This window comes from Papio anubis, chromosome 15, assembly GCF_008728515.1.
Source record: "Papio anubis isolate 15944 chromosome 15, Panubis1.0, whole genome shotgun sequence".
Lineage (NCBI taxonomy): Eukaryota > Metazoa > Chordata > Mammalia > Primates > Cercopithecidae > Papio > Papio anubis.
In genome coordinates this window covers 74,581,419-74,601,294 of record NC_044990.1, presented here as the reverse complement: position 1 = coordinate 74,601,294, position 19,876 = coordinate 74,581,419, and the positions used below count along the sequence as shown (strand labels likewise).

The window sequence follows — 19,876 nt, the reverse complement described above, 5'->3', positions numbered from 1 at the left end:
ATGTCAGGACTTAATAAACAACTGACTGAGGTGCACAGCTCACCATCTGCACCTTCGTATCCCAGCTATCTTGGGCCACTTTGGGATCTTCATTTCTAGGCCTTTCCTTCATCCCCTTTGACTTCCCTGATACCTCAAAGTCACTAACACCACTGCAACTTGTTGTAATTTCTCTAACACTTCTCCAGAACAGAACAAATGGATATCAGATTCTGATACATGTAAGTAGCTTTCTAAATGTGGAGAGAATCAAGCTTTAGACAAAACACAGGCCAATCTGTGAATGAGTTCCCTTGCTCACATAAGGAATGCATAACCTTTTGGAAACTGTAATAATTATCCTCTAATGCATCCTTCTTCCAGCCCATCTCATCAAAACCACAAGTGGTTTCAAATAGTCTAATCCATTTTTATGAATGTGAGTTGCCTCCTCAAGAAACCTCTATTTCCCAGAAACCTATCCACTCACACACTGACATATGATCTGCTGAGTCATAGTTGGTTTCCAGACACTAGGGCCCAGCTCATATCCAATAGTCAGGCTCTAATCCCTGTGAGGTCATCTGTCTACTGGAAAATCTCATGTATCTGACAATGCTTGTGACAAAACTGTCCTTCACCAAAGATTAAAATTTAAAAATGCCTTTAGATAGCCAACTTTACAAATACTTCCATGCTTCTGCTTACTCCCTGATAAAGAATGAATGCTGAACAAAATGTAACCATTTCTTGTTAACTATGATAGAGTTAAATATAAACATAGATATAATATAGATAAAGATCCAGATGATACAGAGATAGATAGAGATAGAGATAGAGATAGGAGTGGGTGTCACAGATTTAACCTTTCATGGAATGCTGCCCTGTCACCTCCTTACTGTCCTGGAGTTCCCATGCACCTGATGGGATACTGAAGGATGAGGAGCTTTTTGTCCTTCTCTACAGAGCAGGATTCAGGTTCTTCTAATACTTTCTTTAACTTTCTGTGGCTACTTCTTTTCTATCTTTCTAATTTTATATTTTCTGCTCTCTTCTCTGCCCTTTATCCCTTTCCTTCCCACAGTCCGGCCATACTGAACAGCTTAGAAGTCTGACTCACAGAGGAAAGAGTAATTAGATTCCCACAGTCTTCTGGAGCACATATCACTGTTACCCTTCACCCCTGGGGCTAGCACTGTGGACCTCCTGATCTACAGCACCAGGAGGTCCAACTCTACATTCCTCTCCAACTTTACTTTTATCATCATTTTTGACATCAATATTCTCATGGATAACCCATCCAACACCTTGTCCCGACCATTCTCCCAGTTTCTTAGCTCCAATGATCACTCACTGCCCCATCTCAGGCAGCCATTTATAGAGACCATACAAGGAATAGTCTCCACTCCAGCATCTCAATTTCAAACACCCTTTTCTTTGACCATTATCTCCTATAGTCCAGCACACTTATACCAACTCTCCAGCACTCCTACTCCTACAACCTCCATACTATCATCAACCTTAATATACAATATTGACCCTACCACTTTTCTTATTATCTATCACCCACCCTCATATCCTCGCTTATCTCCCAACCAGCCTAAATGACATGATCTGGCGCTAAAATGCTCCCTTGCAAATATCCATAACTCCCTTGCTACTCAATGGGTAAAACTCCAGTGCTGGTTAAATCCAATTGTGTAATTTTTCTTCTACCCAAACAGTTAAATGTTACTGAAGAAAATTACAGAACCATTCTAACTGGACTGATTTCAAATGTATAATCACAGATCTCAAAACAGAACTCAATACTGCCAGACAACTTACTTCCCTAGGAAATGTGTTTTCCCAACTTCTAAGATAATTATTCACATCTCTGCTCTTCTCAAATTTCCGACATTCCTTCCCTTTCCTCAGGACTCTCAGCTAATGACCTTGCTTTGTACTTCACAGAGAAAAGAGATGCAATCAGATTAGAACTATCTCATCTTTCAACTATCAATTCCACCAACCATCCCGTATCTGTACTCAAATACACCGCCTTCATTTTGGTTAAAAAGGGAAGAAGATAGATGAGATACTTCCTGTGCTCTGTGATCAGACTGTCTCTTATCTTCTTAAAAATATCACCCTACTTTGTTTTTTCGTTTTTGTTAGTGTTCATATCTGGCTCAGGGTCTCTCACAAGGCTGCTGTCTGTAAAGAGCTGACTGGGGCCGAAGGATCCTTTTCCAAGCTCACTCACACTGCTGTTGGAAGGAGGTTTCAACTTCTTGCCAAGGAGGTTTCTCTATAGTGCTGCTGAGAACACAGTTTCCCCCAGAGTAAGTGGAGAGAGAGACAGCAAGAGATAGACAGAGAACATGTACACCAAAGCAAAAGCCACAGTCCTTTTATAACCTAAACTCAGAAGGGGCATCTCATCTCCTCTTTGGTTGTGCTCTATTCATTAGAATCAAGTCACTAAAGCCAATACTGGGCATGAAGGGATGCATGAAGCTTCACCTCTTGAAGGAAAGAGTATCAAAGAATTTACTGGATGTATTAATACTTTAACAACTACTATTATTTAAGAGTTTAAAGTAATTCCAAATTTCATATTGAATCAAAAATAATTTCCTCAGTCTAGCATATTTTCAGAGCCCTCTATATACAGCTCTACAACCAACCCAATATCACCCCATCACTTCAGTCAATACAAACTCTTTATTGCCTGCCTTGTTCATTCATGCAAACGCCTTCTTCAGCACTTTTATAAATCTGATTACAATACCAGGAATTAACTTAAATGTTGTGATGTAAATATTCCCAAGTCATTTTGTCCATGACTTACATAACTATGATTTCATTCTTTGCAAGCCAGGACCAAGTCTTCTATTCAATTTGTATTCTTCACAGGGCCTCGTATTGGGCTATATACAAGCATGAATGAACCAATCAATCTAGTTAGCAATAGAAAGAAAATAATTTCAAAATTAAACAGTATTATCTCTCTCTTGCCAACCATTCAATGTTTTATAACATTACCTATTTTATTTTTATTTTATTTTTGAGACAGAATCTCACTCTGTCACCCAGGCTGGAGTGCAGTGGCGCAATTTCAGCTCACTGTAACTTCCGCCTCCCAGGCTCAAGTGATTATCCTGGCTCAGCCTCCAAGTAGCTGGGACTACAGGCGCCCACCACCATGCCTGGATAATTTTTGTATTTTTAGTAGAGACAGGGTTTCACCATGTTGGCCAGGCTGGTCTCAAACTCCTGACCTCAAGTGATCCGCCCGCCTCAGCCTCCCAAAGTACTGGGATTACAAGCATAAGCCACCGTACCTGGCCTATAACATAACTTAAATTATAAGGAATTGTCTGTGTCAGGTTTTGCTGGGTTTCACAGCTGTAAACCCTTCCCTTCTCTCCCTCCCTTCTCCCACTTCCATGTCCTTCCACAGCTTAGAACCATTTGACTTGGAGACTTGATCCCACTCCAATCTCTCAAACCAATCCACGATCCTCATAATGGGTGTGAGAGCACAAATTATTCTGATCCTATGTCTAGTCTCAATTCGACTTTGCACCTGTACTCTGATCACTGGCTTCTGCACTTTTCTTTTTTCTTTTTTTTTTCTTCTTTTTTCTCCCCCCCACCTTTGTGACTTTGGTTAATTACATTATTTGTCCTGGGCAAATAATTACATTATTTGTCCTGTACATTATTGTGTTCTTTCCAATCTTGATAACTGTTTTAAGGATAACCAGGATTTGTTTTAGTCAAGTACAGTAAGACAAGCAGACAAAGAAACAACCATCATGAAGGAAGAAGGATTTCATGCTCCCTGGGAGATGCCTGGAAATAAGAGGCAAGCCACACCATACCAGGACACAAAGGGAAGCATAGGGTCAGTCTGGAAGCAGAGGGAGAGGCGAAAACATGGCCAAGAGTCTTTATTGTGGTTTCCAAGGAAAGAAACCAGTGAGACAGGGTAAGCAGGTTTAGGACTGGCCAGTTTGAATCATTTCAGCAGGCCCTGGGGCAGTTGTCTGGTGTGGGCTCTAGATTGGTTGGTTTGCATATGAAAAGTATGCTGGAAGGTGAGTCATTTACTAACTCAAGGAATTAGTTAACCCTAGGAAAGGCAGTCCCTTCAGAGTCAGCAAGGCCCCAGATGTCAAAGCGTGAAAATCACAATGTGAATCTTAGGGTTTTCTATCAGCTTACTGACATTCCTCCAAGACTTACCCCAGCCCAGGAGTTCCATGTATTCTAGATCTCCAGCCATGGAAATCTGTCATATCCTGGAGTTGATCAGTACAAGGCTTCACATATGAAAACCAGCTCATTAAGAAGCAAAAATTATTCTGCCAGTAGATCTTATTGCAATGCAAACTTTAGATTCTGGAAGATTTTCTTTTCTATTCTAAAGTAACTTCTCGCTTTCTTTGTAATTAACTGCAAAAACAAGTACGTATAGAACAATTCAACAGTTTTCTCAAATCAGAAATTTTCTTCATTTTCTTGAATGAAGAAAAATTACATTCTCAGGTCACTTTCAGGACATAGTAACCTGTAGCTATAATTTATCTCTATTATATACAGTCATGAACACAAAATTTAAATTTTCTCAAAAGGGCAAAGCAATGGAACAACAACAACAACAACAACAACAACAACTTTCAAACCTTGATCTATGCCAAATCCCTAGGAGGAAAAAAGGTTTCCTGATGGTCTAAGGGAAAGATTGATGCACTTAGATAAGTCATTTATGTTATAGAATGTCCTGTTTTAAAAGGAACTGCTCATTACTCTAACAAGTTGTTGAGCTAAATGTGTATTTTGAATATTTTCAACTTCATCTTTGTCATTCCAGTGTTTTGAAATGCTCTATAAAAGCTGAATTACATATTCATTGCATTTTCAAAATCCAACTCTCATTCCTTTTCCATTTTATATCAAAAGACTTCTTACGTCAATATAAATTTAAATTTGTATAGCACAGTACTGTAAAATTTACGAAGTCCTTCATAGTCATGTTCTCACCCCACAACTCCAAAACACAGGATATAGGGCACACATTCTTATCCAAGTTGTCTAATAAATTAATAAATTTATTTATGCTTGCTTCATTCTTCCATTTATTCAGTCAACATTTGTTTGACAGTCATTATGTACCAGGCACTACTCTAGGCACTGATGATGCAGAGGAGACCACAAACTCACCATGCTCAGGAAACTGATATGTTGGCAGGAAGTGATATAATAAATAAGTGAACGAGTAAGGGAGGAAGCCCAGATTCAAACCCCGGTTGCCTCATTACAAATTTACAGCTCTTTTTTGGATACCACTCTGCCTAATTATCCAGTGCACAAGTTCTCTTTGCCATGAATTTGGTAGTTTGATTTCTTCTCGGACTCATCTCTCTTTAGGTTTCATAAAGGTCTCAGATTTTTCCTAAACTCTGAAGTAACTCTGTTATCAACTGTCAAAACATTATTTAATAACCATCATTTTCGGGGCACTACCGTAAAGGGTTAGGGAAAACCAGCCCCTCCACCCCGCTTCTCAAAAAAGAGAATCATGGATTTTAAAATTAGTTTTAAAAAGAAAACACATATATGCCAGAAAAAACACATACCGATAAAATGTTAAAGTACAAATTAATATCCTGCAAGAGTATACTCACTGAATTATTAGCAGTTGTCCGCCTACACAGTGTTTCCATAGGACTGCATTTCAAATTACTCCCTTTGCCTGTTTTCAATCTCACACCGCTCACTAGTAAGTTAACTTGTTCCATGTATCATTAGTAATTCATGACTTGCTTGCGAAAGTGCAGGGACAGCACTACTACAGACCTCATACAATGAATATCTTACTAGGAAGAAATTAACAAATGAATTGTTGCCAATCAATAGGTGTTGAAGAGAAAATTACAATGATAGTAAAGCCTAAATAATTTATACACAATATTGATTTTTTCATTACATTAATTATTCTTTATAGCACACATAAGGAACTTGGAGAATAAAACCTTCAAAGCAAAGAAATTATCTGCAGTGGTATTTTAGGCCTAAGTCTGAATTTAAAAGACAAAGAATGGTCCATGAGAGTTCACAATTTGTTTTTCTTTTCTTTTCTTTTTTTTTTTTTTTTTTTTTAGACAGTCTCATTCTGTCACCCAGGCTGGAGTGCAGTGGCCCAATATTGGCTCACTGCAACCTCTGCCTCCTGGGTTCAAGCGATTCTCCTGCCTCAGCCTCTCAAGTAACTGGGACTACAGGCCCCCACCACCACGCCCTGCTAGCAAATATTTTTAAATTAAGAATGCACCCGATAATAAATTGGATACTTCCAATGTACATAGGTTCCTTCATGTTGTGAGAAGTTTTTAGACACAAGCACTTTTGACATTATTCAATAAAAGTAGTGACAGAAATGTTTACTCATAGAAATATTACAAATAGAAATATCCATTAGTCCACCTCTTTTGTCGAATACACAGAAGGCACAATAAGGAACTTAAGGAAGCTGTGTGGGGAAAAAAAACACCTTCTCTGATACCTCTCCCGGATTTTTAAATTCACTGGACTTAAATTCGGACCAACAGAGTGCACATTCCTTAGAACTAATAACTTTCATAGCCAGTAGAAAACAATTCCTCACGCAATTTTTTTGTGGCCTCAGAGACAAAGACCTGAAAATGATCCTTTTGTTGACAGGCCATCGATGACTCTAGCTATGTCATAAAATGGTGTATGTGCACGTGCAAGCAAGAGAAAGACAGAGAGAGAGAGAGGAGAGAAAAGACAGCTATGTGTAAGGAGGTACAATGACAGAGAGGATTCAGGTTGGTATATTCTCCATGGATGACATTGTTCCCAGCAACTCAAAATCCCCTCCTCTGGAAGGGAGACACGAACGTGACATATATGTACCAATCTCAATAGATATACTACCTACAGACAGGGTATTGGATATGGATTTCGTCATCTATAAATATCTATGTTGAATAGTGTTTTGCTGAAGGCATTTTGATTCTCAGAATTCAAGCAGTGAATTGGGGGTTCCTGTGTCAAGTTTTGTCAGATACCAATTTTCTGTAAATATTTTTAGGATCTAATATAGAAGCTCTTCATAATATTTTGCACCAAAAGGTACATGCATGTGTACTTTCAACATACCACATTCCCCGAAAATAAATACGGAAATACTGCTTCAAAAGTCCTTTAAAATTAAAACTAAAAATATGAGGATAGTTTCAAACATGACACAGTATATTTCTTCCCTCACCTATTAGCTTCAGAGACTTAAAGCTCGCAAATATTACTCTAGAGAATTTTAATGCTCTTAGAAGAAAATCTAAGCGGCAGAAAGGGTCTCATCTCGAAAAGGTTTTTGCAAACTACCGTCAGTTTTGCAAACTATTTGTCATGTTTTGTTTTTTGTTTTTTTTTTTTTTTTGAGACGGAGTCTCGCTGTGCTCCCAGGCTGGAGTGCAGTGGCGTGATCTCGGCTCACTGCAAGCTCCGCCTCCCGGGTTCACGCCATTCTCCCGCCTCAGCCTCCCAAGTAGCTGAGACTACAGGCGCCCGCCACCACGCCCGGCTAGTTTTTTGTATTTTTAGTAGAGACGGGGTTTCACCATGTTAGCCAGGATAGTCTCGATCTCCTGACCTCGTGATCCACCCGCCTCGGCCTCCCAAAGTGCTGGGATTACAGGCTTGAGCCACCGCGCCCGGCCATCATGTCTTAACTAATATTGTTATATAACTTCAAATTCATAAAATGTGTGTTGTCTACTGTGCATCATAATATAGATACAACTGGCCAAATCTGTCACAATTATCAGATGATTCTGGGGTACCAAGATGACAAACACCCAAATTAGCATTATTTTTAATACTCAGCGAAAAGTCACTTTGTCTGTGGTAACTGTTCCTTTGGAGAGCGGCCCTTTGCTGCACTCATCATTCCTTAGATGGAGACTAATGGTCCATGCAGAAAACATGCAGTATAGGTACTAAAATATGGGGTATCTATTCTTGGTCTCATTTGTAGAACACAACCAGGGCATCCAAAAACTGAATTAGAAGAAATTTCCAACTATTTTTAGACACTGTGCAAGTTAGTCTCCATTTTCATCCCTCCCATCACTGGACCCCAAATCCATTTTCCATCTTTCTCTGACTTGCTGAAGGCCACGGATGCATCAGCAAGATCTCTTGCCCTTTAGCTTCTAAGTGGATTCACTGTGTGGAAGACAATAGGAGGAAACGGACAGGTGGGAGGAGAAAGCGCTGCCACTCCTTTCTCTTGGCCTCTGCTCTATAGCTCTAGCAGTGGCTGCTTTCTGCAAACTCCTCCTCTCCAGAAGTTTCTCCTTCTGCTCTCCCCTACTACTGAAACTGGGGCTCCTATCAGCCTCCAGCAGGCAAAGAATACTGATAACACAGTTCTCTCCTCTTGCCTCTTCACATCCAATGGGGTTAACAGTTTCCTCTTGTTACTGGTTGCAAAACCTTGAGGTCCAATATTGGTTTTCCTATCCCTGTTCCTACCTCTCAAACTAGTTCCTTTGAAATCCCGAAGTGTGCCTCTGCTTGCTGCCAGAACCTGGAAAGCTACCAATACTTTAAAACAGCAGCATGATTCAGAAAAAGAATGTATAAGTAGATAAATATACATTAGTAGCACTTAAATACACTCACCCTCCAAATCAGATAGCCTTCTGGATAGTGGATTACTTCCCATAACTGCACTAATGAGACAAACCATTGCATACCAGATTAATTTCTGTCTTCTACGTTCAATATTACCTTCTTTCTGATTCAGATATTTTAGGATTTCATTCTTTACCTTGACTATTTTTGTTCTTCTTCTCTCCCTCCTTTGTACCATTCTTTCAATTTACACTTTACATGATCACTGTCTGTTATCTCTTTCTTGGCATGTCACCTTGTTCTTTACTATATCATGGGGCTCTCACCTTCAGATTTACAGACACACATTAAGTTACACATGTCTGTCTTTAAAACCACATTTGCTCTTCTTTCTAAGTCTATGTTTTCACATTTGAAGTAAACTCATAAAATCCTCCATGTTCCTAGAGTCCACAAAATACAGATGCCATCTCTCAGGTTTACACTTAAATATCCAGAGCCTTTAATTATTTGGAAGAAATACTCTGTAAATCTAATAAATAAATACCAAGGACATCGAGGTGATTAGCATTTATACCCTTTGATGTTTCTAAAGAAACTAGAAAGCAGGAGCAAACATAAATACACAATTTCAAATGTAAGGTTCTGAAAACAAATGACACAGTACTTACCAATAAAAGCATGGTAAGATATTAATAATAGGAATGAACTACAAATATTTATGTGCCCACAGGCAACTAATTCAATTTCACTGCAGGATTGCTTCATGTATGAATTTAATTGTATATGTTTAAACATTTTTTATTGCTGTTTCATTAATTTCCCATAAAAAATAAAACTATATGCTGGGGGGAAAAAAGACTGCAAGTTTCCATTCTTGGACTGAGTGCCCAGTGAATATCCACAGCATCCTAAGAATTAACATTGACTTTATAATTTATGGCTTCTCTTTTTGCATCACAGCTTGAAAATTCATTTTTACACTATTCAGGAGGAGAAGTTCCAAATTCAAAAAAGATGGTACAGGTTTAACTATCATTTTATTTTTACACAAAAACAACATATATGTGGTGGGGTGTGGTGGCTCACACCTGTAATCGCAGCACTTTGGGAGGCCAAGACGGGCGGATCACCTGAGGTCAGGAGGTCAAGACCAGCCTGGCCAACATAGTGAAAACCTGTCTCCACTAAAAATACAAAAACTAGCCAGGCGTGGTGGTGGGGGCCTTTAATCCCAGCTACTGAGGAGGCTGAGGCAGGAGAATTGCTTGGACCTGGGAGGTGGAGGTTGCAGTGAGCCGAGATCTTGCCACTGCACTCCAGCCTGGGTGACAGAGCAAGACTCGGTCTCAAAAACAACAACAATAACAACAAACATATATGCATGTGATGAGTCTCAGGAGAAAATAATAATAGCTAACTCTTTCATGATTTCCTTACTATGTGTCAGGCTTTGTCCTAAGCTCACCATGAGATAGTGCTCTTCTTACTGACAGTTTCCAGAGAAGGAAACTGAAGTGCAGAGCAGATAATTGACTTAACCCAGGGCCACATGAGAGAATGTGACTGAATCAGATTAAAATCCAGGTAGTTTGACTTCAGAGTCCATGCTTTCATTTTATTTTATTTTATTTTATTTTATTTTATTTTATTTTAATTAATTTATTTTTAGAGATTGGGTTTCACTTTGTTGCCCAAGCTGGCCTCGAACTCCTGGGCTCAAGAGACCCACCTACTTCTGACCTCCCAAAGTGCTGGGACTACAGTTGTGAGCCACCATGCCTGGCCAGGGTCCATGTCTTTAAACATTACCCCAATTATATCACAAATCAAGCACTTGCATGATTTTCAGTGGCTGATAAATTTGTCATTGTTTTCCTCCAATCTCTCTTGAAGTCTTTGTCCTAATTCATCATCTCTTTCTATTGTTCTCCAATATTACAATCTCCAACCACCATCACCTTCAGCCACCTGGCTTTGACCAGTAGTAATGTAGCATCTATATGAACCAGAGGTTATATTAATAAATACCTCTCTCATCCTCTCACCCTACATCAGAGGTCACATCTCAGTTTAGGCTGATTGTTTTTCTAAAGCACAAATGAATGATTACATTAACCTTTTCAAGAGTCAAATACATCTGTCAGTAAACAAATGAATTTCTGATGTGTGGCATACAGTCTAATAGGATAAACCTCCTCAAATAGTCCAATAAGTCCAATAGTCCAATAAGTCCAATAAGCTCTGGTCTCCATATTTACTTTTACTTCTATTCTAGAGAATCTGGGGAGTGGGCATCTTGCTAATTATGGAAGGCAACCACTAATAACTAGAATTTGCACCTGAAATAACAGAGTCATGATACAAAACTTTTGATAATTCCATCTTTTAACTAACACAATCTTGTCAAGTTATGCTAATATGTTTTCAAGGTAATCTAAAAGCTGACATTTATTAAGAATCTTCTATAAATTAATCTCTGTGCTGGGCACTTTACATGTGTCTTACTGAGCAACTGTATTTGCCAGAGGAAGATAAAAACAAATAACACTGTCCAAGTTAGAAAATGTTTCCTATTCTTCCCAATACATGAATGCTCAGCTATAATGTAAACAAAGTTGTATTAGCTAATTAAAATCAACAGGGAATTCATAAATGATATCTACAATCTAACAAACTCAAAAACAAGATAAGTGATTACTACAAAATATTAATTTGGCCAATTAAAATCAACAGGGAATTTATAAATGATATCCACAATCTAACGAACTCAAAAACAAGATAAGTGATTACTACAAAATATTAATTTGGATTTTCCATTTAATTGTTTTCATACTGAACCTATTTCTTGGCCCAATAATTTACTTTATGACTCTTAAAATAACATTAGGATTTGCCAGTCTCAATTAAACTGTTTAGCTCATTATCAAGCATAAATAACTTTCAAATGCCATAAGCTTCTGATTGTCTTTAGTCAAAATGAGATGATAATAATTAGCTTTGGGGAATAATAATATAACAGTCTAAGATTAAGCAAATCTACATTGTTGGCAGCTAAATTGGCCTCACTTCTCTTATGAGAACATTTCAATTTCTCTAAAATCAACCCAATCAAAAATTCCAAGGTAACTATCAAGAAGAAAGCAGAAGCATAAATCATCTATTACCATTTACTACTTCCAATTCATGTCTTCACTACTTAAAAAACTGAAAGGGTTTAATTTAACCTCTTACTGATTTATAGCAAATGTTGTTGGTTTGAAGCAGAGCAATACTTTAGGAGACCCTATAATGAACAAATCAGTAGATATGGCCTACAGACAGAACAATCTCATGTCTCTTTACTTTTACACTGCTCTTTAGTTTTACACTACAAAAACCTTATGGTAAAAATTAACCTTCTTGGCAGTTCAACAATTCTAATTAGAAGAGACATCAAACAGCTTATGCTTTAGAAAGCAGTTCAGGCCATGATAGTCTAGTCTTTGAAACAGAGCTCTGTAACCTCCTTATATATTTTAGCCTGCTGTCTAAAGGAAAAGCAATAACCAGATAATGTTTCAAAGTGGTTCTGGTTTTTGTGGCAAGTTGTGTTATATTTTCTCATCTTATCTTTTTATACTTATTATTAAGAAGCAGACGACCTAATACACAGGACCCATTTATTGCTTTTGGCCCTGAATGTGTAAAACAGTCTATACCATCAGACTTTACAAAAAGTTTCCTTGGTAGAAATATTTACAAATGCTAGAGGACTAGTTCATTTATAATCCTTTTTTTTTTTCCTATGCATAGGGTAGGAAAAAGGAGATACCCTGCACTCAGCTTAGATTAGAACTCACAAAACTTAAAATAAAGGCCATCCAGGCTAAGCCTTTCCCCAAGAAGAAATTCCTTTTACAACATCAGTAGTTAACCAGACATTCCTAGAGTTTTTACTGAGAGTGAGCACCAAAGAGTTCATGCTCTTTTTAGACAGTTATAAATTTTATTAAGTTCTTTCTTACTCTGAGTTGAAATCCTATCACTTCTTATCCTAGTTCTACCCTTTGGAGCAACACAGAACAAGTCTCCCTCACCTTCCACGTCTCATTTTTTTTTACTATTTGAAGGCAGCTTTTATGTCTCTCCTTATTTTTCTCAACTCAATATTAAATATTACACATTCTTTCAATTAATTCTCATATGACATGGTTTCCAGATGCTGCAAATAAATTCGAGTTGCAGTTTGACTTAAAATTTTTCCTAAGTGGAATACAAAAAAAAGAGAGAGAGAGATCTGAAGGTTCATTTATTTCTCACGTATTTGCATCTACAGTTTACATAGTTGGAGGGGTTGTCCAGAATCCAGTGGTCCATCCAGGAGCTGTATCTATGGTAGCTCTTCTTCTTCCTAATAACACACATACACACACACACACACACACACACACACACCAGTCATATAAATGGTTCTGTGATACAAGGTGACTCAGATAACCTTATCTCTCTCCCTGGCCACAATGATTGACTGAAAGAATAGTCACAAGTTCCAAGCTGGGCTAATCAGAGTCATTCCCAAAAATTTCAAACTGGAACTCAGAGAAGGCCTGCTTCCCTCTCGGCTTGTGGAGCTATTAGATATGAAAAGCATTTGCCCACCTTGTGGAATTGGCCAATTTGACAGAATGAGATCAATATGCAAAGGAGTATGGGAAGAAAGACCCCAAATCTCCAGGTCCAGTCATTCCTGAAACCACCTCTCCCCCACCTTCCTGTGGTGCGACTGGGTTAGCCAATAATTCCCCTCTGGCTGAAATAAGTTTGAGTTAGGTTTGTATAACTTGCAACACAGAAGGTCCTATTTAATATAACATCCACAGGGTTCAAACTATTCTAACAAAACTAACGGAGTGCAGGTCATAAAAGAGAAAAATTGCCATCCTCTCTTACAAAATGATGCAGATAGAATATCTTTCCATCCTTATTTAAGAATGGGAGTGATACTCACTTACCAAAGATGAAGCCTAGGCTACACAGGGCTGCCAATGTTTACAACGCAATTCCCAGAACTATCGTAGTGCCCGGCACATAGTAAGTAGGTGCTTAAGGCACACTCCACTATACTTTCCATAGTAAACAGAAGATATATAGTAAGCAAAACATTGAATATAAATTATGAAAATGAAGACATCAATTCCCTCAAGAAACCTTAGGTATGTCATTTCACCTTTTTATGGTTACATTCCCCGTGAAAAATGTGGGACTAGATTCTCTCTTCAGTCTTTTTTAGCCATAAAATGCTATGATTCTATACATACTCAAGAATGCTAAAAAGGAGTCTTTTAAGGCTTTGGACATGCAGATAAATGGGTATACAGTAATAAAGAAGGAAGCATAAAGAGAGTGAGAAAGAATAACCTGCCAAAAAAAAAAAAGTAACTGGGGGAAAAGCACCACAAAAATAACGGGAAAAAACCATCAGTGATATGATAAAAGAGGTCATTCCGATATGCCATCATCCTATTCCAACCAGTTTCTGTGGTCAGAAGTTATCTCTGTGCTGGATTCAAACCACCAGCCCAAGGTCCTGCCCCTTCATGGCCCACATAATCCATATGATGGCCCCTTCAGGTTTGCCACGTATTTCTCTTCAGAGTTGGCTTCCTTCTTCTGCCTTCAGTCCTAGATGTTCTCACCTCCTCTCTCACCATTCCAGATAGTTTTTTGTGTTACCAAAGGAATGTATATCCAATTATATTGTGTGCCCCTAACTTTGTTCCCACCTTCTCCCCTACAAAGACTGATGACCAAATGTCCATAATTTTCAACTTATTGTTTAAGTTTGCAACCTAGGATGCTTAGTACAAGTAATCATAAAATGGTATCTCTGTAAGGTGACTCATTTATACAGAGCTTCTCTAACAAATTGACCTCATGGTTTTTTAGGAAGAAGGCCTTGAATAGGGAACCTATTATTGCAATTAACAACTGATATTGCACTATTACTATATAGCCACATAGTAAGTACAATATGCCAGCATATTATACTATGCATATATACTATGCTAAGCATTTTGCACGCATTGATTCATTTAGTTCTCACAACACCCCTATAATATAATGGCCACACTAATTATTATCTACACTTTAAAAGTGAAGAAACTGAGACTCAGAAAGAGTAACTTACTCCTGGGTACACGGCTAGTAAGTACAAGAGCCATACTTATCTGATTCCAGAATCCTTACTCTTACCCATTATGTGATCCATAAGGGCATTGATCTCTGAGTGAAATTGGGAGACGCTTTGCGGGAACCAAAAGCAGAAAGACTAGGGAACCGAAATCAACAAGATCTGCTTATCAATTTTGCTTAGAGTCAGCCCTATTTGAAGTAGAACCTTGTTTCCATTATGTACCAATAGATTATCTGCCATTTTGCATTGTGAAAATGTACCCTCCATTATCCAGGCTAATCTAGTTGACTGTAGAATGCTGCACACAGACATTACAATGACGGACAACTAATTCAATCTACTCTGCTAGAGAGATGCTACTGTTAACATCCTTTCAACTTTTTCCCTATAGCTTTTGATGCAGAGCACTTCACATATGCCACAACTATTCCCTCCTACAGTATCTAGAGCAAGGAAGTAATTGAGAATTACTGGGAAGAGAGAGAGGGCGGGAAGGAAAAGAAAGAAGGATTATAAAATGAGGTAAAAACAAGATACTACCAAAAATGTGTTTTTTAAGAAAGAAAAGGAAACCAGAACAGGGTGACTAATTGTCTGCTAACTTGTGATTCAGGGAGAAATGAATGTTTATGCTCCATTACTAAACAAAGAAAATAATTTGATCATACACTAGAAATCATATGTTTAAACAGTCACGGTAGAGTTTTCCTATGTCACAGAATAAAGAGATATTAAGTATTTTCTATAGAAGTGAGACCTTACTGCTTGTCACCTATTCAGGGTCTGTAGTAGCATTATTCATCACTAAGCAAAAATCTAATTATTTTTAGATTCCACATCCTCCTCTAAGTCCTCTAAAATTTTCATCTATTTACTAAGACTTTTAAGTACATGGGACAAAAATAATGCCAGCCCCTACTGAAGAGTAATCAGACTTTTCTATGTGATAATCAATAAGACTCCAGTTTTAGTGAAATGGAAGCTGGGAAGCAGTCTAGCAAACTCTTTGGGGTCAATCAGGAATTAATCTAAACGGAGTACAAGGTTGGATGAAATGTAGCAGAAATTGTGTCTCACTGTAGCAGAAGTTGTGTCTCACTGAAGTAATCATGTTATGTGTTAGGAGGTTTGGAAGTAATACTTAACTGAAAAACTGTTTTAAGCTAAAAGAGAGTGGCAGGATCTAAAGTAATACACTATTAAAAATATTTAAAAGCAAAGGATCTGTAAAATATACTAAGTGAAGACCCTAATGCCCTCATTCCAAATGCAGTTTCTTATTCTAACCAATGTGCATGAAACAGGAAAAGGAGCAGGGAGGAGGGAAAGTATTTGAAAAATTGCCAGAGTAAAAAATCCCATAATGAAATTTCGCTCATTTTTGGAGAAATGAAGTAGAATTAGATGCTTCAGTGGTGGTGAATTCCAGAATCTGGGTAGCTTCCAGTAAATGAAGCTTTTCTATAACGTCAAATGCAAAAGCTATCTGTGCTATCAACATAATGAGCTTGAGCTTTTAAATTCCTATTTCCTCATACCAAATTGTTTGAAACCTTTAAGATAAAAACTTCAATGAACTAGTGTTCCAAGCTTTTAATATTTTCGTCCTTGAGCAAGCATGTCAGATTAATCTTCGAATTGCAATGGGCAGAAAGAACCTTCAACCAAATTCTTAAGCCCATGTCTCTCTCAAAGCATGTTAATAATGTAAGCAGTTTCATTGGCTATTAAGATTTTTAACTTTCCTAATTCTCCACTGTATTACTGTTTTTTAAGGCTAGGAGGCAGGGGATCAAGAATGTCATTCCATCCTGAAAACAAGGGATGTTATTTTATCTTTATACTCACTTAGCACTTAGTACACTGTCGGGCACCCTGTAGGCATTTAATAGGTACTTTTGGAATAAGTTGATGTAATGGCCTAGGAAGAGCATGGAAATCTTTCTGAGGACAGGTGAGTCCAAATCCTGGCACTGCTGGGCAACAAAGACCATCTCCAGAATTAGAGTTATCTATCGAGGTAAAGCAGAAATTTGCACGTGTATCTTCAAAGTGTCACCAAGGGGATTGACTGTTTCCTGAGCTGCCACCCAAAAGCCACTTATAGAGGGATCATATTCGTCTCCAGCTTCACCATACCTGGAAAACTCCTGCCTTGCCTCTCTACTCCCCCTTCTTTTTCCTGGGTTTGGGTTTGCACTCCCAAAACTTAAGTTCACAATTTTGCAAGGCTGGTCTAACCCAGACCGCGATCCCCTCCCCATTTCAGGGCGTTTTTCCAGCGTCCACTGGGAGGGAGGCCAGGCTGTGCTATAGGCACCAGGCAGGATCCACACGGTGGCTCCGCACACCTTAGAGGGTGAAGGCAGAGGGGTGGCGGGAAGCGGTGGGGACTGGGGGAAGAACGAGTTCAGGACCTGGGCACTATCCAGACGTCTCTCATCCCTCCCCAAAGCCACGGCGCCAACCGCCCAAGACGCCAGGAAACCATCAGCAGGGGCAGGGAGCGCGGGGTCGCTCTGGGTCAGGACTGAAGAAGAGGGACTGGGTGGGAGGGGAAGAACTGAGACGGGGCAGGGGACAGTACCTGGTGTGGCTGTGGTTGCGGGGACAGTCCTTCTTCTCCATGATGGCCGGCACGCAGTTGGTGAGCTCCGTCCAGTCGGCGTGCAGCCCGCAGCTCCAGCCGGTGGAGAAGCGGGAGAAGAGCCACGTCTCCTTCTTGCCAGGCCGGTGGCAGGTGCACTTCTTCTGGCCGGCTTTGCAGCTACAAGGCTGCTCCAGCCGGATGTTCTTCACCAGGTGCCGTCCGAACGTGGTGCCCCCGGTCTTCTGGATGTGGAGGAACACGATCACGTCGCGCCCTTTGATGTTGAAATCCACAAAGCGGGTCAGGTCCTTCAGGGTGAAGTTGAAGCGCGGCACGAACCGGGGCATGGAGCCGTTCTCCGGGGCCTCGGGGTCCGGCTCGTCTTCCTCCTCCTCCTCCTCCCCTCGGTCTCCGGGCTCCTCGTCCTCCTCCTCTGGCGCTGCGGCCCCCCGAGGCCCCTCTGGGGGCCCCCGGGGCGGCGGGGGCAGCTGGGGCCGCCGCTCCCACTCCTCGGGCGGCGCCTGAGCCCGGCGGGCGGGACCCGGGACGGCGGGCGGGCCGGCCTCCCCCGCGCGGGGCTGCTCCCCGAAGTTGGTGCAGGAGCTGGTGCAGGAGGGGGACACGTACTGGTACATGATGACCACGAAGAGGAGAGTGAGCACCGGCGTCAGCAGCCACTTGTTGAACCTTTCATCCATGGTCCCGCTCTCAGGCCGTCAGGCGAAGCGGCGGCGGCGGCGGCGGCGGCGGCAGGGCGGACGGGCGCCCGCTCGGAAGTTTCGGGGACTCCGGGGCGCGGCTCGGAGCCCGCCGTTCCTCCATGCCCCTGACGCCGAGGCGTGCGGCTGGCTGGCGGCCCCGCGGCCCTTGGGGCTGGCGGAGCCGGGGCCTGCGAGACGGGCGGGGGAGGCGGGCGCCGGCGCGCTCGGCTGCTGCTGCGGCGTGGGGCGCCCTGCGCTCCCGGGGGCGCCCGGGCCAGCCCGCTCCCTGCTCCCGCCCCGGCGCGGCGCTCTCAGGCGACGCGCGGCATCCCGCCGGCGGCTTGCGGGCGCTCAGGCGCTGAGGAGCGCGGTTCGGGTCCTGGACCTGCAGCGCGCAGCCGGGGAGCCGGGGAGCTGCGGCCGCGAGCGCTGGAGCTGCATGAGGCTCGCCAGGGCGCCGGCCAAGGGCGAAGGCGCGGCCCGGTCCCGCCGCCCCGGCCGGCTGCGGCACCGCGCCCGGCACGCGCGCCCGGCGCCTTTGCCTGCAGGTCGCGGGGCTCTGGAGCCGCGAGGGCTGAGGGCGCTCGCCGCAAGTTTGCAGAGCGGCCCCCGCAGCGCAGCGGCAGCGGGCGAGGCGCCTCTGCTGAGACGCCTCTCCCGGCGAGTCGCACTGCCGCTCCGGGCTGTCCGCCCAGGCGCAGGCACGCAGACACACTCGCACACACAGGCTGGCACCGCCACAACCCGCCAGCCGGTGTGACAGGAGCCCTGCTACCCGCAGCAAAAACCTGCCCTAGGTACGGAGCATGCGCCAAAGCCTTCCCCAGCCCCGGAGGAGTTTCCAGGGGAGGAGTCCGCCGCTCCGCGGGGCTCGGATGAGGCAGCTGGGGGTGGGAATCCCTTCGGCCTGGAGCGAGGAGAGATTTGGCAGAAAGGCAAAGGTGGGGCGAGAAGAGGCCCCGAGGTAAGCGTCGCTGGCGCGGATCTGAGACCTTAAAATGGGCAGCTTCTCCGTCTGGTAGTGGCCGGCCTTATTTGCAGGAATAACACCTGCACACTCCCGGGAAGACTCACCTAGACCAGACTTCACACGGGTTGGCAGCTCCCTTCTCGGCAGGGGAACGTGGCTCCAGACTGCTGTGAATTTCTACCCAAGACATTCTAACTAGTGCTCGAGTTTTATGCTGATCCTCCCTGAACAACAAACTTGGTGCGTCCAACTATACAACTGTATTCAACCAGCATCAATTAACCATTAAGCACCTACTGTGTATCAGGCTCTATATTCAACACACACTTTCTTTCAGCACTAGACAGTCCAGCTCTCAACCATGCAGTACTTAGAACATAAAAAGTTTAGGGATCACCTCCTAAAAAAAAAATTCTACTAATAGACGTTGAACTCCTAAATGTTCAAGATTTATTCCTTCCCAACAATGGTGGGAGATAAGGCTTATGCTTGCCTATATTTCATAAGTCCTAATTTGTATACAGATGTTTTTGGAAACTTTATTTTTCAAACATCTAGATACTGCATTTAGTGTTACCCCAGAACTAAATCTTTGCTCGGTAACAACTTCTGTTTTTCAGATAGTGAAAAGATATACCATCAAATTGTTGTAACTGCCCTACCACATTCCCTAGACCTGCTCGACCTATTTTCCGAGTGGACAGTAGCAATGTGTTAAAGGTGAGGAGGATGCAGTGTGATTCCCTGGCCCAGGCCAATGTGTCCCTCCCAGCTACACTACCAGCTGCAGTCTGTTCCACCTGGTATTC

The 19,876-nt window shown here is 41.8% G+C and overlaps 1 protein-coding gene across 1 annotated transcript in view; it reads right to left on the bottom strand.

Moving 5' to 3' along the window:
• Positions 1–18,224, bottom strand: part of HS6ST3 (heparan sulfate 6-O-sulfotransferase 3) — a 746,570-nt gene extending 728,346 nt beyond the window's left edge. Inside the window, exon 1 of the mRNA XM_003914005.5 lies at positions 17,394–18,224. Within this exon, the coding sequence (XP_003914054.1) occupies positions 17,394–18,094 (701 nt within the window). The 5' untranslated portion in view covers positions 18,095–18,224. The remainder of the gene's footprint in view (positions 1–17,393) is intronic.
• Between the last annotated feature and the right edge of the window lie 1,652 nt (positions 18,225–19,876).